The sequence below is a fragment of the Rhyacophila brunnea genome, unplaced genomic scaffold (assembly GCF_057557595.1).
Source record: "Rhyacophila brunnea isolate RB1 unplaced genomic scaffold, BYU_Rbru_1.0 scaffold_3, whole genome shotgun sequence".
Lineage (NCBI taxonomy): Eukaryota > Metazoa > Arthropoda > Insecta > Trichoptera > Rhyacophilidae > Rhyacophila > Rhyacophila brunnea.
In genome coordinates, this window is record NW_028232965.1 from 22,935,250 (window position 1) to 22,958,648 (window position 23,399).

General features: G+C 33.6%; 1 protein-coding gene across 1 annotated transcript in view; it reads left to right on the forward strand.

Moving 5' to 3' along the window:
- Window positions 1-14,031, forward strand: part of LOC147068079 (uncharacterized) — a 33,530-nt gene extending 19,499 nt beyond the window's left edge. The window contains exons 19-22 of the mRNA XM_085953328.1: window positions 147-261; window positions 616-836; window positions 13,144-13,376; window positions 13,599-14,031. Of these exons, the coding sequence (XP_085809454.1) occupies window positions 147-261; window positions 616-836; window positions 13,144-13,360 (553 nt within the window). The 3' untranslated portion in view covers window positions 13,361-13,376; window positions 13,599-14,031. The remainder of the gene's footprint in view (window positions 1-146; window positions 262-615; window positions 837-13,143; window positions 13,377-13,598) is intronic.
- Window positions 14,032-23,399: the final 9,368 nt, after the last annotated feature.

Consider the following 23,399-nt stretch of genomic DNA (forward strand, 5'->3'; position numbering starts at 1 on the left):
ATCATTTGTGTAACCATCCATTTCCAATGTGAATTTCATCTTTTTAAACGTTGTCGGCACTTTGTGAAAACTGTCTAATTTAATTGTGCGAATATATACTCCCCAAATTTAACGGGTGATTTTAATGTATTCATTGTTATTTGCAGGCCAAAAATTGGTAAAGCGAGAAATCAAGGTCCAGACCAAATAATCAGACGCCATAATAAAGGTTGTAACTGCAAACGTTCCGGCTGCTTGAAAAACTACTGCGAATGCTATGAGGTGGAAATTATATTCATTTTTTTTAGTGTCTTAATGTTTGTTCATCGGAGTTGAATTCAATATCCACTTGTAGAAATATATGATATTATATAGCTCTGAAACTGTGGGGTGCGAATTTAAATTCTGTGCCTTTGTAAATCTGCATGTTGATTTTTATTTACATATGTGTGTTTGATCCGGAGTGTTGACACAACTTTACTATTCCTCGTAAGAGAATCCTTTTAAGGTTTATATTCTCCACTCGGCTCAAATTTACCTTTATTCTATTACATATTCCAAAATACATTCTATGTGTAAAAAATATAATTTCAAAATTTCCATCAATATGTAATCAATGTAAAACATAATTTTCAGGGAAAAATAGCATGCTCAGCAAATTGTAAGTGTATCGGATGCCGCAATATTGAAGACTGCTTAGACAAGACGTCTTTGCAGCGAGCCAGATCGGAGAGTGTCATCGGCATCGGCGGAAATCTACTGCCTGAAAACGTCAACTCTTCCAATGCCAGGGCTACCATAAATAATCAATCCGTATTCAGAATGCCGCATTCCTCCGTAACAACTTTGAACAACAAGTAAATAATTATTTTCATATTAAAATCATTTTTGTCTGTGTAAGTATCGCCTTGTTAATTTGAAATCTATGGGACATGAAGACACAAAATTGAAGTTGACTTAAATTTTACCGAAAAATGGTCTATTTAAAATTTATTGAAACTTCAAAAATCAAATAACGGTAACTATAATCTTCTTCTTAACCATGTCCGCCCCTTAGCTGGAGCATATGGGCATCACACGGCACCTCCAAGAATCTCTGTCGTTCGCCAGTCTTCTTGCGTCATTCCAAGCCATGCCAGCATCCCATCGTTTCGATGTATACACCCACAATTAGTTTACATTAAAAATGTCCCGTCAATGATATTCTGTAAATAAAAAAGTTTTTGTTTGAGAAAAACTTTTTCCTTAGCCAAGTTAAGTGGTCATTTCGAGCAGAATTTAGACAACTCTGCTGTGAATTTTAGCTTTTGAGAAAAACAGTTGGTAGAAAGTGGTAACGTAGGAATATCATGTATAAAGTGATATATTTTCACTTAAGTTTATAATGTTGCAGGTCCCGGGTTCGATCCCCGGGATTGGAAAATTCACATGTTGTTTTCAATGTGTGTTTGGACCCAGAGTATGGACCTGATAGGTCGAGCACACGGCTAACATCCATTTCTCGTAAAAAACAAAAATCTTTTAATACAACCTCCACTCCGTGGAGGCCCATATATAGTCTTGCTAAGATCGGACATGGTTTTAAAAAAAAAAATTTACCCGGAAACTGACTTAAGGGGGAAGGTGTTCCATGTCAGCTATTTTCTGGTATTTTCAGAGGTTAAGCCTGACTAGTACGTAAGATTTGTAGAAAAACTATTTATATAATTATGAAGCTTATTCATCGTCAAATATTTATGTAAAACATTTGATAACTACATAAAGTATTTTTATGACGTAAAATAATATTCTTTGAAACCGTGAAACGTGATAATTGAGAACGAAGCCATATTTTTGTGAAATTAATAGGCTGTGATGATGACAAATTTTTCCCCTAATTATTATCTCAAACGATTTATTATAGATAGTTGTAATGTTATAATTATAAAACATAATGTAGTAAAATATATTCAGTATAATTATAATATTTGCAGTTTCTATTGGTTCTAAATCTAATGGAAGCGAGTGGACATTTTGTTATTTAAATATGCTACAATTATAGACATACGAAATAATATAAACCTACGTATCAGAAGGTTTATCATTAATCATTGAATAAATGATGAAATATCTTGTTAGTTATAAATTTATAATACTAAATAGAGACCTTTTTAACCGGTTAAGTGCCCAAAGCGTCTTTGCACGCCCTAATTACACCAATTCTTATGTTAATTACTATCAATTAACTAATTGCGGCATAGAAAGGATTAAAACAACTGTTTCCACGAAATATTCGACCATCTTGATATCCGTCAGACCCGCCTGCGAATTGGTGTAAGATGTATGGAATCTTTAGCTGGTATTATTTTCACTTTATATGACCAAAAAAATACGCCAACACACAAGTATTGTACAAAAATATGTTTGTAAAAGTGAATGCTACAAATTGAACACAAAAATAGGCGAAACAAACACAAATTCGAACATATTATTCAAAAGGAAAACATATTTTGACAGAAGAAGACAATAGCAAAAAACATCTGAAGAAATTTGTATTTGCGTCAATTCTACGTCATTTCATACTAAATCATATATCCATCTATATTTTTACACTGTTGCAATCTATTTGTCCCTAATATTGCAACATAGCAATCGGTTTTCTGTCCCTTTCTATTACTATCTTGCTCTATATTCAAAATTAATTTATTATGATTGTACAATAGGATAGGTATTTTTTTAGTTGTGATAGATTTTTTATTTCAGTGAAATTTATCGGGTCGTCATGTGTTGCCATATCTACTAAAATATTATTGGATTGATATTTTAGTAAATAGGTGATAAAATGAGTCTTTTCACCAGCTGTAGGTACTAGTTTAACTATTTTTTATTAACCCGGCCGCCGCGTCAGTTTCAATACAGAATAAGCTCTGTCTGCGGTTCGTTTTTACGAAATGTTTTTGTTCGCTCTATCGTAATAAATACGGCAGTAAAAAATGAGTGGTCTGACATTTATTGCCTTCAAACACATAAAGATCGCTGTGACACATATAAAATAGGAATTAATTGCCCAATGCACTCAAAAATACACAAACAAATATCTCAGTAACAAAATTCTCACCCATATCATTCGTCAGCCATGCTTGCAGAACGAATTGGAGCTCTGCGACGCACTGCCCAATACGTGATATGCGTTAATTTCACGGTACAAATCAATTAATCACACACTTGAATTTTTAAACATATGCCCCTTTTGGGTGAGGAATTCACATTAATTATTTTTAATTGACACATTTAATATTTAAATCTTAAGTTTATTTTTTACAAAACTTAACAAAAAAAACACACACAATAACAGTTTTAAAAATGTTTTGTGGAGTGGTATATTTTATAGCATGGGTTCAAACATAATCCTACATCACAAGCTACGCAAACATAACGGGAAAGTGTTTGTTTTTTTTTGTTTTTCTTCGAATTGCCACACACATGACATCGACGTCGAGGCTTATCGGTATTTCTAGTTGGCGGAAGTAGCTCTGGCAAGTGTCGTGTCGCGGTTTTCGGCAATAGTCTAATTGGATTATCGCTTGTTGACGGTCTAGGTTGGGGTGTATTTGAAGGGTTGACTTTATATTTATCCACTAATTGTTTAATCACGGTAAGCTGAAACTCACCCAATGTTTGTTTACGTTCTGTTATAAATTTATACAAATAAAATGAATTTAATAAATATAAATCTATCATATGGAACGCCACTTTCTTATACCATTTGATGGACTTACGCATGCACGACAAGCTACTGAGCATCATGTCGGCTTTGTCAACTGTGCCCATATTTTTGTTGTAGTCAATGACACATTTGGGTTTTTGAATAGGCTCACCAGTCCTAAAGTTTATATTTCCCGTTGGGCCAAAAGATTCGTCATGAAGCGTGGTCAGCATGTGTACGTCTCTTCTGTCATGCCATTTTAGAGCTAAAAGGGGACTGTTGCACTTAGCTTCAGTCTCTCCCTTTTTCAATTTTTTAAAATCCGGCATCTCTTTTCGGTTTTTCCTAACCGTTCCACATGCATTGGTCATATTAGCATGGAGAAATTTAAATAGCGCCGGACTGGAGTACCAGTTATCACACCACAGTGTATGACCTTTGCCGATATAGTCATTTAGCAGTGTCGTGACGACCGCACCAGAAATTCCCAAATTGTGTATGTCCTCTATATCGGTCCCTTCTCCACAATAAAGAGTTCCGGCACAGTAGTATCTTCCCAATTGTGTGACCGCGATTTTGGTCCAAGGTTGGTCACATTGTATGTAAAATTAAAAAAAGTGTTTGTTTGGTTTACAATTTTTACCATAATATCACCATTTAAAAAATGTTCAAAAAAGAGACACTCGGGAGAGGTTTCATCTAAGTCATTCGATGTCACGCCAGATCGAAAATCATCAAAATCATGAATAATAGGAATATGAGGCCCCGTTCTCCAAGATCGTAAGAATTCAATAGGCTCTTCGATATCACGCTCCACATCATCTGCATCGCGGGCACTGTCCTGTTGGTCCAATTCGTCTTCAGACATGTCGTAATCCGAGCCCAACTCTTCAATCACGATTGCTCCTATATTTACATTTTCTTCCGCCATTTTTAAGCACAAATATTTTTTTTAAATTCGACAAAAAATTTGAATTGTTTTTAATAAGTTTTTTTACGCTGACAATAAACACGAGTTCAAACACACACAAGTAATTAAAACCAGACGTACACACACCAGTTATTAATATCAGTTTAAAATTTCACTCAAAGTACGGACACAAAAGTACAAAAACGTAATTATAATAATCGCGGTCAACACACAACTTAAATATAAATGTTTTTACAATGTTTTGTCGAAAGTTAATAAACATATAATTGTTTTAAAATCAGTTTTCAATTACAATGCTCGAAAATACGACACACATAAAAGATGTAACGCGTTCGCGACAAAGATCAACACAATATTGACTCCTTGCACAGTCCTAGCCGCGAGTGATGTAAATGGCTTACTGCGCAGGCGTCGAAAATCGCGCGCTCCTTCAAATCGAAATGTGCCTGCCGGCGAAACTCGATAAATCGTAAGGGTTTGAAACATCGATGATTATGATATTAAAATAAAATATTTTCGAAAAAGTTATGTAGGTGGCAGTAGGCGGATGAATCGGGCTATTTTCTAATACAATTCTCAGTGTCGTATGAATAATATTTCCTGCCTTATCGACAGGTCAAGGTTTGCGTATCTGACCGCTATACGGTCGCCCACTTGTTACGTACTAGCTGTATCCTACTGGAATACGGTCGCCTGGAAAGGGTTAAATAAATAATACACATGAGGTTTTACGAATTTCACATTTGTTATTAAACATACTTATATAATTTAGAACACCTCAAACACATCGCGAAGTGAAAATAGCTATATTTTTTACTTAGCGATGTATTGTCCCAAATTATGAATCTACCTAGGTTAGGTACTGATATATTTTTTTTTTTGACTGATTGATGAGATGATTTTAAAGAATACTTTCATCAAATGACATAATAATGGATGCCCGTACATATTTTCCAATTTAATATTTTTTTGAAAAAAACTAACCATTTAATTTCGAAAATTTCACGTAAATTTATTTGAGCGGGAATGCGAAATTTTCAACCTTTTTAGTTCTTTATATAACAATATTAATGCATTTATTTATACCTACTTACACAAAATGCCGCGTTTTCATTATCCAATGGCTGGAAATTTCAAGAAGGAGAGAAATTGGAAATATTAATACAATGTATTATAATACAAGGAAATATTAATAAAACAAAGGTTCTAAATTATTATTTATAGTTTGACACAATTATTCATAAAACATACATATTTGAAAAGTCCACATTTCACAGAAAAGTTTGGTTTACATTTGGTAATTATCTCGCGAAAGTACATTTTGCGTATTTTTATAATAATTATGGTCATTTGTAGGTAGGGAAGACACATGTCAATTTTCATGTAGAGTAGGTATTTAATTAATGATGTATCACATAAATAATATGAACTAATATCTTAAACTTGAGATGGATTGTGATCAATTATCATTCCCTTTGCACAATGTAATCATTCTACTGGATATTTTTTATATCTAAATAGCTTTATGTTAATAATATACAACTCTCAGAGAACTTGAAGCCTTTTTTTTTTTTTTTTTTTTTTTAAATAAAGTTAAAATTACGAATTTAAAACATTTGAATGCCAAGAAATTAAACAATTATGTCCAAAATAGTTATAGGATGGACAAAAAATGGAGTGATGTTGAATAGAAGTCTATAAAACATATAAACAAAGAATAGGTACCTAGTACATTAAGTATGTATAGGCTCAGATACACATGCGAGAAGCTCGGATGCTTGATGATAAGTAACTATGTATACACATGTTAGCTTAACGCTTTTTTAGCTAGTAATACGATATAGAAAATATACGACTAACCAGCGGCGAGAAATGGAGGTAGGCTATTAAAATTCGACATAAATAATGCACACTTAACTTTGTTAGCCATACTTATTTGTTTTTATTGAATTAAGAATACAATTTGCAGATGGTGCAGGTTAGTTTATAAAATTCAAATAATCCCTGCCTACTCCATCTTCTACTTCGGCCATATCCGCCCCTTAGTTGGAGCATATGGACACCACGAGGCGCCTCCAAAAATCCCTGTTGCTCGCTAGTTTTCTTGCAGCATTCCAGTCCGCCGTATACACTCTATAGATAGTATTTAGCGGCTTTCCAGGACGCCGGAATCCGGTTGTCTTGAAGAACAGGCAAGCCAGGTTGAAGTTCTCTTCTGGCATCCGCAGCACGTGACCGAGCCGGGTCCAACGTCGCTTCTTCACTCTCAGTGTGACGTGAGGCTGCTTGGTGCGTTCTCTTATCTCCTCGTTACTCCTAAAGTCATACACCGCACACCCAATATCCATCGCAAACATCTGTTTTCGAAGCTCAGTATAATTTTGCTCTGAGCCTTCGTAAAGTGCCATGATTCGCTACCGTAAAGCAGCACCGTCAGAATGCAAGCGTCGAATAGGCGGTATTTGGCGAGTACAATCTTGAATCCCAGACACTCCGCATCGAGTTGAATGTTGATCCAGATATTCCCATTCGGATAGCAAGCTCTCTCTGCAATATTCCATCCCGTGATGTGTACCTCCAAGTATTTGAAGCTGTCGACGCTCTATCCGAACTCTAAACCATAATAGTTTTTCAGTCATACTTTTTTGTTTTCATTGAATTGAGAATACATATTACAGATTGCGTCGGTTGGTTTTTTTTTAAATTCATTCAGGCCTACCTACACCATAATCGATTAAAAATATTCTTCGATCTATAAAATTATCCATGGTTTAATTGCATACATTTAGATGTTTTATCATCATCATCAGGGGCGCGACAACCCGGTGTGGGTCCTAGCCTCCTCCAACAGCTCCCTCCACCTGTCCCTATCTAGTGTGGAAGCTTTCCAATTTGGTACCCCCAGAATACGGCAGTCACTGAAAGCTCCATCCAACCAGCGAATCTTTGGCCTCCCTCTTCTTCTACGTCCTATTGGATTGCTGGACATCACTTTCTTTGCCGGTTCATTGTCATTCATACGGTGCACATGACCTAGCCATCGCAGTCTCCCAATCTTAATTGATTGAACTGCGCTGCAATCTTCGTATAGCCCGTAGAGCTTAGCATTATATCTTCTCCTCCAATTGGTGCCATCCCTGATCGGTCCATATATACGGCGGAGAATTTTTCTTTCAAAGATGTTCAGGGCTCGTTCATTTCGCAGAGTTAATGTCCAGGTTTCCGATGCGTAAGTGAGCACTGGCTTTACAAGTGTCTTGTAAAGAGTGCTTTTAGTTCGGCGAGATAGTATGCGGGACTTAAAATGTCTTAACAGGCCAAAGTAGCATTTATTCGCAGACATGATTCTCTTGTTGATTTCTTCTGTAATATCATTATGTCAAGTTACAAGAGATCCAAGGTATATGAAACTGTCGACTGTATCAAACTTGTATGCACCAATATCTAACTTTGGTGCGCCTTCTCGTGGTGTGACATAGACAGGCATGTATTTTGTTTTTGCCTCGTTTATTTGTAAGCCCATTCTTTTGGCAGAGGCTTCTAGTGCTGTGAATGCCTTTTTTTAGCGCCAATTCTGATATGGCAATGATGTCGATATCATCGGCATGATGTTTTATAGATTAATGAATATTTTTTGACTATTATCTACAGTGGCATGAATCATGTAAGGTTTGATTGAATTTTAAAAACTAACGAACGCTATCTACACATTGCAGTCTTAGTTAAATAAAAACAAATACGTTTGAATGACAAAGTTTAGTGTACACTATTTATGTCAGATTTTAACAGCCTACTTCCACCTTTTGCCACTGCTACTAAAATACGCTCATGGGGCATGTTATGGCATTCCGGTGACTTGCGCCATGTGATTTCCTCTGCCCCTACACGGCCTACACCATGTCCGGAAAGTCAGTTGAAAAGAGCTGATGACCCTTACGAGTTACTCGCATCTGTATCGGTTGCTTAGTATAGATTTATTTTGTTCCATTTGTTCCGTCTTATTCATATGAACCCATTGACCAGTAATGATGTTATCCGAATCTGTAAAAAATATTAAGTACATAGTTTTTAGAACAGTGATTTTTAACCTCGTCTGGTTGGCGGAAGCAGTGACACACCGAAGAAAATTGTCACCTACAAGCAGACATTTTCGCCCTTACGATTTTTATTAAAAAATATTAATGTAATTTACTATTGCATTTTATTTTTACAATGGACGTATGCAAGTAAATTCATAAAAAACTGATATATACTACACTGCTCGCAGAACCCAGTTGGGAATCACTGTATAGAATCAGATAGCTAGTATAATAATATTTAATTTACGGGTTAGTTACCTGTTTCTAAACAGATGCTGTTTGGTAACTGGCAAATAAAATTACAGCCTCAGCGATTTATCTTGCTTTTGTAATTTATTTGATTAAACATTTGATTCTTCGATGTCCCTACTGCAAAAGTATTCTGAAAATAATGTAATCATAACAGGTATAATGTTAAAAAAACATCTTAAAGTAATGACATTATAAGACGAAAACGCAAATATTAACAATGCACATAACCTCAAAATGATATGGACTAATCACTAAATTATCAAATTTTAATAATTATCATCTATGTCTATAAGACATAGATGATAATAATGCATAAATGATACAATGTATTACACAAAATACAACTATAATAATCATTAAATTTGTTTTACTTACTTTTTGAAATATCGCATTATATGAGAAGGTATTATTATCATTTTAGAATCCATTATAAAAAGTGACGTTTACACAAATAGTTTACATGCACCTGAAGCTAGCCACAAGTCGTAAAGGCTAAAGTGCACTTTATTATTTAGCCAGTTAAATGATAAATTTAAAAATAGCATAAACATTTTAAATATGCCTGAAATAAAATAGTGTTAATGTTAATAGAGAAACAAAAAATGTGTGTATTTTACCAAATGTATTACGTATTTCATTATGTACAAATCTATTTTGTTAATTCGTAAAGCACAACCACGTACGTAAAACGCATGTCCAATGTTTAATTATTTGTTATCGAATTCAGATGTGACAGAAAGAGAAAGATTAACCTTTTAATCATATTAGCATGCGTAAAAGAGATGCAACATAATATCACTTTCACTTTAAAAATTATACCTAGTATTCAATGTCATAGTTCAACTTTAAATGAAAAAACAGAAACTCTAGGTAAGCATGTGTGCCCTTAAGTATAATTAGCTAAGTATCTTGTAGATAGATTAATAATTAAACCCAATGACTGATAGAACAAGTATGTCGGCAAAAATAACTTTTTCTAAATATCTTTTAAGCATGTATCGCACAGAAATGATTCGTCGATTCCTCCACTGAATAGGCATAATCCGCAATGGAATTTTTCAAATGGAAATTTTTTAGCGCTGTATAATTCTTTGAGTACTACAGATTGGACCTCTTTATATGAACAAATTGATGTAAACACGGCATTAGCTATTTTTTATAATAAATTTTATAATAGTCTGGACTCCTGTTTCCCTCGCCGGCTCGTTCATCTACCGAAGTACTCATATCCTAAGTGGTTTACGCCAGAAATTATTTATAATCTAAGGTCAAAGGCATATTATCATGCACTGTGGAAAAAACATAGACGGACTGCAGATTATAGTAAATTTTCCTGTCTTAGAAACTCATTGAAGTGTGACATCTCTTCGGCTCACAAATCATATCTAACGTCGATTGGTCGAAATATTGTCTCAGATCCTAATTGTTTTTGGAAATATATTCATTCGCTTAGTTCCAGTAGTACTACAAAAGACAATGCCATGATGACGTTGAATAATGATCCTATAGAGAACCATGTTATATCTGATGCATTTGCTAAGCATTTTGAATCACTTTATAGCTCAATAGAACCGCTACTTGACCCCGATTCTGCTGGTCCTTCGTCTGCAACGCAAGATATTCAAATCTCAGCTTTTGACGAGTAAGATATGGAATATGGGTTTTCAAATTTGTCTCCCAAAAGTTCATTTGGTCCAGATGGCTTGCCACCTTATGTGGTTAAGGGCTGTTACGAACATATATCCTTTCCGCTTAAACATATATTTAATTTAATCATAGCATCCAGCACTTTTCCTGATGCATGGAAAATAACCCGCCTAAGGCCGCTTCATAAAAAGGGATCTAGATCAGAGATCTCTAACTATAGGCCAATAGCAGTTCTTTCGGCTCCATGTAAATTATTTGAATCGATATTACATATAAACATCAACCGTCAAATAGACTCTCGCCTCTCCGATTCGCAGCATGGTTTTCGACTTAGGCGGTCCACAGTAACAAATCTTATAGTGTATAATAATTTTATTTCAAATTCTATGGATATGTCAATTCAAGTTGATTCTGTGTACACAGATATTTCCAAGGCATTTGATCGTGTTGATCACGATATTTTATTACAAAAGCTTTGTACATTTGGCGCGTCATATAGTATAATATGTTTTTTGGCTTCTTATTTGAAAAATCGCCGTCAATTCGTTGATTACCATGGGAATGAATCGCGGATTTTTAGAACAAACTCTGGTGTTCCTCAAGGTTCAAATCTTGGCCCAATTTTGTTTTTAATATTTTTTGATGATATTGTCAAAGTTATAACCAATTCTTCTTGTTTGCTATTCGCAGATGATCTTAAACTTTTTCGAACTATTGAAACCCCATTATGCTGTGCGATGTTGCAGTCTGACCTAGATGCTATCTCGCAATGGTCTATCTTAAATAAACTTGAATTCGCTACCTCCAAATGTAATATTATTTCATTCAATCGTTCAAGGCACACCTTATTGTTCCCATACACATTGTCTGGTATAATATTGAGTAGGGTAACGGAGATAAAAGATTTGGGAGTATTGTATGATACAAAGTTCACTTTCAATCAGCATATTCTTAACATCAGTACTAGATCTAGCAAAATGCTTGGTTTTGTTATGAGGGTTTCAAAATCATTCGAAAACGTCCGAGTGCTACGTACATTATACGTATCATTTGTGTTGAGTATTCTTGAATATGCCAGCATTATTTGGAGTCCTAATAGGTTCATGCACACAATTAAGCTGGATCGAGTCCACAATAGATTTCTTAGATTTCTCTACTTAAGAACATACGGGTTCTTTCCTTATGATAATGACAATAAAATGAATTTCCCGACCCGTTTTCTTCTGGGTATGCTATCAATGCAATCCCTGTCTACCCGAAGAGTGATTGTTCTTTTAAAGCATTTCTTTTTACTTCTTCGTGGGTTCATTTACAATCCGCATATACTGGCAAATATTAATTTTCATGTTCCCACCAATATCACTCGCAGCTCCACGGTCTTCAAGATACCTCGTCGCAGGACAGATGTTATGTTTCATGATGCTGTGTATCGTGCAATTAGCTTATTTGATGGCACCATAAAGGTTGATTTGTTTTTTATTAATTATATAATGTTTGTAGACGTTTTAAATAGGATAAATTTATAATTGTATATATTATCATATTTCTTTAATATTTACACATGCTGTCTTTTCCACTTTCTTGTCATATTAGTTGTTATTTGTAATTAAGATATTTTTATATATTTGTATGTATTATGTATTATGGCGCATTGGACAAAAGCTGTAATGCCGTAATACTCTTTTTTATAAATAAATAAATAAATAAATAAATCATCCGATTTGATTGATTTTTAGTTTGGACATGTGCCTATTTTATTGTGCTCAATTCTAATTCACAATTAAATTTGATATTTGGCAATTGGATGCTGAAAAAATACCAAGATCCAACCAGAATTACAATTTTCTATATCTATTATTTATCATCTGTTTGATCAATTCTTAGCTTGGACATGTATTTTATGGTGTTGAAAATGAATTTGAAGTTGAACTTGATATTTTGCAAATACCAAGATGGGTGACAGAAGCTTCAGTTTTCTTTAATTTATTATTGTCTAATTTATTGTTTTACCAAGATATTGGTCAATTAATTATTGGATCGTAATGTATCAGAATCATATGGCACAATCCGAACAATTAATTCCTCTCAAATTAATTATTGAAATATTTAGTTACCAGATAAAATATATAAACCTTAAAAGAAACAACATGAAAAGTCCTTAGAAGCGTCTAAAATGAAGATGGCCGCCACCGAAGTAAAGTTGCAGACATGTTTCAGCTGTCAAAAGATTTGTACAAATAAACCCAATATAAAATTGTATATGTAATGAGCGTATCCTGTATGTAAATCAATGACTGAAATCCCATTTTTACATGTACATATTGAGATTGCTTATGGAATTAATAAATTAATTTACACAAAAATATCTTACATAAAATACTTATAAAAATATTGGAATATTTCACGGTGCCCTGGAGGACACCGTTTGGTAATCCTTGAGTTAGGCAAACAGCCAGTGACAAGTTTCCATTAAAAACTTTCTCTGTAGGCAGGGTCAAGATCCATACCAGATTGTAGAGCCAATAAAAAATCGAAATGAGGCCAATATGTAATGAATGTTTTGTTTTCAGTAAGCCGCCACCCAATATGTTCACCAAAGAAGTAATAGTGAGCGTGTGTCACTGCTTATTGGCGCAAGCGTCCAAGACTGAATTGACAGAGGGCGTTGACAGCCCTAATATTGCAAAACAGGTGTTGGAGGAATTTTCCCATTGTTTGCAAGAGACTATCATTGCTGCCCGGAATTCACAACATAAATATGCGAACAGTGATAATATGACTGAATAATAATATTATTTTTATGGTAATATTTTCTTTGGATAATAAATATACTTGATACTTTCAATGAAAACGTAATATATAAATTTTTGAATCAATAAGATACAAATTGTATTATCGAAAATAATAAATATCAGAATGATTACCTCAATGTACTCAAACTGAATCTTGAACTGTGGCATAAAAGTTTACTTTAAATTTATTGATTTGCTATTTGTTACTAATGATTGTTAATTTTTATTTTCAGCGTAATCAACGTTAAGTCTTAGGCGGACAACATTCTACGTTTCCATAACAGTAGTGTTGTTTTTGTGCACCAATTTTGCATGAGGATATTATGTAATTGTGTGATTATTCATAGACTTTGACTAAGAGATCAAGTGAAGACAAAGACAATATTCACGTGTAATCTACGCGGTCTTATTTTGCTTAAATTATTGTATGTTGAAGTTTTAAAATTTTATCTTGTATGACAATATTATCTAAATATGCTGACAATTTGATATTCATTTTCGCAATAATGGTTTGATTCAAATTTACTAAATAATATTTTGTGTACTTATGATTGATGCAAGTTTATAGTTTCTGTACACCGACTTTCCATATTTACATATTAGACCATACCTACTGAAATGTAAAACATGGCTCTAGGACTATCGTTATAATTCGAAATTTTCGCGAAAAAAAAGTCCCTTGAACATTATTTTCATATAAAACCATACCTTTAATTCGAATTTCGTAATTTGAAATGATAGTCCTGGCATATAAAAATATTCAATAAATTGTAATAAAGTACACTATTTCATGAGCCCAGTCATTGAAAATTGTGACTTTTCTTAAAACATCATAAATTAGTTATTTTAAGAAGGTAATTAAAATAATCCTGACATTTTATGACCTATTAACACACACGGAACCGGAAATTTGGTTGGCACATCGATGATCGTAAAACGATATTAATGAAAATCAAATTTTTTTTTTCTAAATTTTAGTATTTTTCCCCCATACCTCTACCTGCATTTCATAATTTGTAATTCAAATTTTTTTTCGATTTTCGGTCCCGTGGAATTTGTATTAACGAGGTTTTACTGTATACGTGTGCCGCGCATAATTGTACTGATTGTACCTATAGACAGATCAAAATGGTCGCTATAATGTCACATACATAACCTTTTTATTTGTCTATACAACTGAAGAGCAAGAAAAGATAACTATTTCTCTGTGATTTATGACTATTATGAATCGTTTCCTTTGGCCAAAGACTGACTCTACGGGGCAAGTGCTTCTTTATCATTATACCACCTGTACATGTACGTGGATTTACTGGCACCAATAGTGTGTATTTTAAACTATCGCGATAATAACTGTTTACACGGAAAAGTGCCGACTGTCTCGCCGATCTCATTCATAATCGAGACGCGATGTTGTCATTGTATGGTATTTTTTGACCGGTTGTGAAAATTGGTTAACATCAAAAATGGTTTGCGCGGTGTAGTTTGTTTTTTTTCGTCAGGTTCGCCACTATCGTTCTACTGCGCAGGCGCAGATATCTCACAAATTTAAACTTTCAGAAGCTTCTGAATTTTTTTGATTCATGCATGCAATCTTGCAACTTGCATGATAATACGTGATTACATATGCATTTTCTTGTTATGGCCGCAATAGTACATACTTCAACTTGCATGATAATACGTGATTACATATGCATTTTCTTGTTATGGCCGCAATAGTACATACTCTCAGCAGTAAATCCATGCATGCGTAAACAGGGTATCAGTATTCTCAGGGTCAGTTTTCCCGGCCTTCACGTCAAGGTACACTGTTAATATTACAAAAAACATGTTCCATATTTCAAATAAGATACTTGCGCTTACTTAAGAGATGACTACTTTTTTTATTTCCGGGTCGACGCCTGAAAGAGTCACCCGTAGTTCTAAATCAAGACGATCTTTTTGAATTCTTCGTGGTGGCCACAAGATGTGTCATCAAAAATGGTAGAAGAGTTCACTAATGGATTAAATCTTTTCTTTTTCGATCTATCTTTGAAATAATCTTCGAGGGCTCCAGCATCCTTTTATCGTTTTTTCATTTAGGAGCTCTTCTATTTATTTCAATGAATGATAGAAATATTGAAAATAATAATGGAGCATCAAGAATACTATTACTACATAACTTCATTTTTCAAGAAATAGCTTGTACACATTAAGATCCATCAATTTTATAAGTAGAAGTTACTATATTTTCGATTGATCGATGATTTTAATGTTGACTTTGTTGTACCGAATGCAGTGAATTGTGCAACAATATCTCGTGGCACACTGCTAGGAAGCTCACCTCTTGGTGTAGATGGCTTTTACTTTTACTTTTGACATCAATTCCATCCATATCAACCGATTAATTATTAATTTGAATTTCACTTTTAGTGTAACCTGTTAATTTATTATATTCTGTAAGCGGTAACATACTAGTAAGTAATAATTTAGTTATTATGAAATATGACGTAAATTGTTTATAATGTGCAGTTTCTTCTTTCAAAGTTACTTGTGTCTTGAATTTATTTATTCATTTATGTGTTTTGATTTTCATCAGGTCAGTGTTTTGTTTTTAAATGTCTTTTGAATGTTCTAAAAATGTGTCCTTAGATTATTGTAAATAAATATATTGTTAAGATAATAAATTTTATACCTTAGTACAAAAAGAATGTACATAATATTTATAAGAAATACCTAGTTTTGTCTTACCTACCTTAGCTTAAGATACCTCTTACCGTACATATGCTGTAATCTTTAAAATAATTTAATTCTTGATGATATCTTTATCAACGTTATGTTTTATTGAAATGACTATTCTTTGCTACCGTTCTCGTTTTTCAACTATGGAATTAACTCTCACCCATAGACTGATGATTCACAGTTATATTTTAAATTTAAGTCTCAAATTATATTTTCATTTTATTTGTCTTCATCAAGGGTTCGAATTCAGTCCCATTGAACTGATTGCACGCATATTTAAGGGAAGATGAAACTTTAAATCCGATTATCTCGGTTTCACAAAAATGTCATGAGATAAATAAATGCATAACATTACATAATCATCATCCTGTCCTACGCATACTTAACCCGGCACCTGCCTCAAAAATCGTATGACGCACCATAACTACGCATGAATTTCATTATCGTCTTTGTTCTATACTAAAAAAAGCAATAAAAAATATGTCACAGCTCCAGTCGAGAACCCAAAACCATTAAAATAATTTCGACACACTAAAAAACCGTAATAAATCAGTTATAATATCAGAAACACTCGAACAAACGAATGCTATCCAAATTTGAAAGAACTCACCGTAAGACGCCATTTTGTAGCCAATAGTTAGAGCTCTGCGCGGTGTGTACTATTTCGACACTTGTGCATTACGTTCCCACGAATTGAAGTGTTACTAATTTTCAAGTGCATATCGATAAATCACATATTAATGTCTTCGGGTTGAGTCGTAAACAAATATAAAGGGGACCCTTTTAATATATTTAAACTACACAAACACTTAACTTATTGAATATTATTGATAAATTAACACGAACTCAGATATTAAAAAAAAAACAAATACAATAATAAACCTATTTTAAAATTCTTTTGACGTGTGATATATTTTAAAGCAAGGTGACAGACATAACGCAACATCACACGTTGGGCACATATAGCGAGAGAGTTTTGTTTTTTTCGGATTTTTTTTAGAATTCCCGCATACGAAACATCTCCTTCTAGGCTTATCGGTATTTTGTGTCGGTAAAATGTATTCTGGCAAATGTCCCGTTGCACTTTTGGGCAATAATCGTACGGGATTATCGCTAGTTGACGCTGTCGGCTTGGGCAGGGGTGCATTTGAAATTCTCACACAATATTTGTTCACTAATTGTTTTATTACACAGAGTTGAAAATCGCCCAATGTTTTTTTGTCACATTTAATAAATTTATATAAATAAAAAGCATTTAATAAATATAAGTCGATCATGTGGAATGCGACCTTTTTATACCACTTGATCGACTTTCTCATACACGACAAGTTGCTAAGCATCATGTCGGACTTATCTACCGTACCCATATTTTTGTTATAATCTATAACACATTTTGGTTTTTCGATGTTTTCGCCAGTTCTATAGTTCACTTTTCCCGTTGGTCCAAATGATGCATCGTGGAGGGTGGATAGCATGTGAACATCCCTCCTATCGTGCCATTTCAGAGCCAAAAGTGGACTATTGTACTTAGACTCGGTATCTCCCTTTTTCAGTTTGCTGAACTCTGGCATATCTTTACGATTTTTTCTCACTGTACCGCAAGCATTCGTTTTGTGAGAGTGAAGGTATTTAAAAAGCGCCGGACTCGAATACCAGTTATCACACCATAAGGTGTGACCTTTCCCGATGTAGTCTTTCATTAGCGTTGTCACTACCGCACCGGAAATACCGAGATTTTCATTGTCTTGTATGTCAGTCCCTTCCCCACAATAAATTATAAAGTCAATAATATATCCTGTCATTACGTCACACATCACAAACATTTTTATTCCAAATCGATGTCTTTTGGAAGGAATGAATTGTTTAAAAATTAATCTACCCTTAAACACGATTATGCTCTCATCTATGCAAAGATTCTGATACGGTATCATCGTTTCCCTAAAAATTGTTCTTGTGTGTTCTAACAGTAATCTAATTTTAGCTAGTCTATCATTTGAGGCGGTCACACTAGGATCAGAAAAATGAAGCATTTGTAAAATAAGTTGGTATCGATTTCTAGCCATTATTTTCCCAAAAATGTCTGCATGCAGGTAAGGATCGGTACTCCAATGTTCCTCTATCGACGTGTGCTTATTTCGAGTCATCAGCATTGATACGGCAAAAAATGTATACAACTCCGGCACTGACGTGTCTGTCCAATTGTGTGATCGCGATTTCGGTCCAAGGTCTCCCGCACTGTACGAATGGTTAAAAAATGTATTCGTTTGGTTCACTATTTCCGACATTATATTTTTATTCAAAAAATGTTCAAAGAAAAGACATTCGGGAGAGGATTCGTTCAAGTCGTTCGATGTCACGCCAGATCGACAATCATTGAATTCGTGAACTATTGGAATATACGGGCCAGTTCTCCACGACCGCAAAAATTCAATTGGCTCGTCAGAGTCCGTATCGTCGACGTCATGATCAGTCTCATGCTGTTCCAATTCCTCTTCCGACATATCATAATCTGAGTCCAATTCCTCATTAGTACGCACATTTTCTTCCTCCATATTTACGCACTATAAAACTATGAAATGTTTTTAAAATGTTTAACTACAGTATTAGGGAACGCCAAATCACAGAAACCATTAAACTCACACACAATAGTTATTGATATCAGTATTAATTTTCACATTCACTAAAATGGGACACGGTAGACAGTACAAAAAGTATTTTAAAAATCGCGGTAAAATAAAATCATATGTTCAATAGTTAATCATGCCAGTTTTAATGTGATAAGTACACCAGACAGCAAAAAAAGTATTTATCAACGATTGCGGTAAATATTCAACTTGTATGCGATAAATACAATCCCGCGCAATGGCCCGCTCGGTTGAAAGTCTGTCGTATACTGCGCAGTCGCGGCGCGCAGTTCAAACTGATTTCTGTCGACCGGCAAAACTTGGCCGTACGAATTGGTTCGAAACTTTGGTGATTATTTTATATTTAGAACCAATGCTTTTAAAATATGTCATAGGTGGCAGGAGAAGGACAAATCAGGCCAAATTTACGTGAAAAAATCAGTCCCGTATGATAAATATGGACGCGGTGACATCGATTTATACACATGCGCATTGCGAATTTGGCCGATTTGTACAAGGTGTGTGACATCGGCGCCGGCCGGGTTAATGTGTCTAATAAATCCACAGTTTAAATTGCTTATTAATTTAATAGGTCTCATTTAGCTTAACTATGGGGGATCAATGATAAGTTTATATCATTTCTATCCGTTATAAAAAATGCATTATTTATGGTAAAGTATGTCGAATCCAACTCAACGCATGCATCCTTATCTTAAAAACGGTTTCTACCTGTGAAATTTTATTTTGCATGTAATCTGCAATTACAGTAAAACCTCGTTAATAAGAACACGGATAATTCTAAATTCGCCATAATTCGAAATTTTCGCAAAAAAAAACCCTTGAACATTATTTTCATATAAAACCATACCTTTAATTCGAATTTCGTAATTCGAAATGATTTCAGAGTCCGGGCATATAAAAATATTCAATAAATCGTATTAAAGTACATTATTTCATGAGCCAGTCATTGAAAATTGTGACTTTTCTTAAAACATCACAAATTACTTATTTTATGAAGGTAATAAAAATAATCTCACAACTGCACTCCACTCGAAGGAAAAACAATAACTCACATGTTTCAGGGCTGTAGATATTTAATTCTTGATGTTTATTGGATTTTCACATAGTTTTACTAGAGAAAACCAATGCCAAACAATTGTGTTGACCAATTAAAAAATATTTCGTATTTTTCTATAATTGAGCCCTTGCCCGGAATAAAGTTGTATCCAACAATATTCTTGTTTTGAGAAAAATGGAAAACATTAAACCAGTTATGTTTTGTTACATTTTATATTTTAAATATAATAAACATACAATTATTAAGAGTTTTAAATGTAAAGTGGTGAAGAAAGGCAATTAAATTTGAATTTATTACAAAAAAATATAGTAAATTAGTGGAAAAATGTTGTATATGAAAATTTCACATACAACATTCCGCAAAATGTATTTTATTTATTCTGCTTCACTCATAGTGCCTTAAAAAAGGCAGCATGCTCATCTAACATGAATTCACACATGTCATTGAGGTCTTTGAGCTTAGAATTATCTTCGTCTGCTTTCTGAACAATAGCGTCCGACATTCGACTCTCAATACATGAGACGAGATGATGACTTTGTCCATTGTGATTCAGTAACCTGAATGCTAATTGAATATTTGATATTAAAATCGTGAACACATCCCGGATTCAATTTTTTTTTGGCACAAACACTACCTTGCAAAATAGAACTAGGAACGATTAAAAATATTGAAATGGTATTAGATTAAGTTACAATATATAGAGCACTATAATGCCAGCATTATTATCAAACAAGATTTCCAATACAATATGGATAAATCAATTGAATACAATCGATTAACGTTTGACATATTAATAATATGTCGAACATAATAATTTTATTCATGAGATCAACAGAACTGTCAAATGGTATACAACATTATTCCACAAAACTGTTTCGATGGGTCAATTGCAGGCTTAATAATATTTTTTCTGGATAAATACTCTTCCTACATCCTTCAGCTTCCTAGCTTTGATATTTTTCCAGTTTAAAACATTAGATGTCCGTTTTCTTCCTTTATTCAAGTGAATTATACCACGCTCCCTGATATTGACGGACGGCGATGCCATTTTGACAATAACATATACAATGTTCTTCCACAAACCAATAACTTTAAAATGCTGCCACAAGCCTAAATATTTTTTCTTTGCCATACTACCTACCTTAAACGATGCATAAAAACATACCCAACATTATTCCATCAATAACTCAACATTGATAATTTTGTTGGATACAACATTATTCCGGGCAACGGCTCAATTGTAGTTACTTGGTAACTTCAATTTATAGATTAATGACACATGGTATTTGCACAGATTTTAATTTGAAAGAATTGTATCGGAAATTTGGTAGGCACATCTATGATCGGAAACGAAATTAATGAAAATCAAAAATAATTTTTTTTCAAAATTTTAATATTTTTCACTTATACATTTCGTAATTCGGTTTTTTTTCGATTTTCGGTCCCATGGAATTCGTATTAACGAGGTTTTACTGTAACTATAAAGTCATGCAACTGAAGTGTTTCTCATTTTTTTTTTTTTTAATATTAGCATATCGTCTCTGTTCTGGCAGAACACACTAACTGGAGAATACTAGTTTTGAGTAATTTGACTTTGAAGTTAAAATGTTTGAAATAATGGTCTATCATGTAAGTTTATTAAGTAATCGTAAAAAGGATGACTTTAAAATAAAGACTGTTTATTTATTAAGGAGGTTTCCAGAGGGTAAAGTTTTAAATAAGGAACATTTTGGTACTAACTCAATGTCATTTTTTCGAATTAGTGTTTTCTGCCAGAACAGTGATGATATTATATTCTTTGAATAAAAAAATTGTGTAGAAGTTGGATATTTTAATTTTATAAAGTATTTCTGATATATAAATTTCGTCTTTATAACCATATTATACATTCAAATTAGCATGTTTAAAATGTTACTTTAAATTGAAAATATGGTATCTTTAATAATATGAAAATTCATTTGAATACACCAATAAAACACATAGGAGAGAGACATTGTAACTATTCTTTGCCAAAAATATTGGTTTGGTACATTAAGAATGCTTAGAACGGAATTATCATTCTTTCATTTAGTAGAATTCTCCAAATTGTGTACAAACATGTAAGGATCCTTCATTAATGGCAATAATGACATCAAAATTAATTATCATTCATGTTCGCATCTTGTCTTTTATCACACTTTGAATACCTATCTGTTTATGGACCATTGCACTTTGGTCATATCAATATTGTCCTCAAATGTGTGCATATTATATTGTATGTTTAAAGTTGTAAAATAATCTCCATGCATCTTGGAAAATTTAACAATGAAAAACACCTCATTTTAAATATCAAATGTATTTTGTAAACGTGTTAGATTCTGTTTTTTTTTATTATTTCTTCTATTTCGAAACGAGAATAATATCGTATTATGAATATTGTCCTATATTTTTCTATTCTATTCTATAAGATACGGACCATAATGTTGTATAAGAAGGTTTTTATAAAGTATTTTTTTGTGCACATTTACATTCTATGTAAGTTCATAAAGAATTAGACTATATTGTTATGTTTTTTCCAACACCGAGTATAAAATTAAATTTTAAATAAATGATAAAACTATACAAAAAGCATGCGAGAACCTACCTCTCTACAGCCTACCGGTGGCATGTGTATTATGTCGCTGCAAGCCAATCGCGTGGTGTTTTATTATTCGCGTGCGAGTTGAACACTGTAGATAGAGGAAGCGGTAGGAAGTGTGCGGCGTGAATCATCAGCATGTCTGAACTGAATTATCTATGTATCAGTAGCAAGACAAGCGCGTAGGTAACGTGTGTATGCCGATCACTGAGCATCCGAGTAGCTTGCGTCCGAGCTATGCACCGAAAGCATACTTTTTCATTCGCATGTGTATCCGGGCCTTATGGGTAGAGTTGGGTTTCGGGAATTCTCGAGAAATTTTCGAGATTTTCCATCCCGAATCTCGAGAATTGAAATTTTTAACATTTCGGGAAATCCCGGATCTCAAGAATCTTTCCTCGGGATTCGGGATTTCTTTATTATCAAATATTAATTAAAAAAACCATTTTCTATATGAAAAAAGTGGACAGAAAACACAAAATGTTCAAAGACTGATCGGGGCATTTAACACAATTAAGCCAACGTCGACTCAAAATGAGCGCAATTATTGTAACATCAGGGAATTTTGTGTCTCAAAAACGTACGCGATTGTCAGACACAGCGATTGACAGTCTGTGTTTTTTGAAATACTATTTTAATAAGTAATGTTTTGAATTATTTTTGTTTCCTATGTCTATTTTGCTTGTCTTCTCACATAAATAAAAAAAAAAATATTTTTTTGGAATTTGTTTTTACACTGATTTTTACAGGTTTTTTTTTAAAATTTCCCGATATCTCGAGAATCCTTTTCTGGAAATCCCGAATCTCGAGAATTCAAAATTTCATTTTCTCGGGAAATACCCAACTCTACTTATGGGTGAGCCTGTATTTTGATTGTATTGCTTGGACTTTTGTCTCAGTATTGGTGTTGGAAATGGTAATGTTAGAATATCTATTTTATGCAGCATTTTATTATTTTGTTGTAATTCATAGAAATTTATTGTCAATTTCTAGCTAT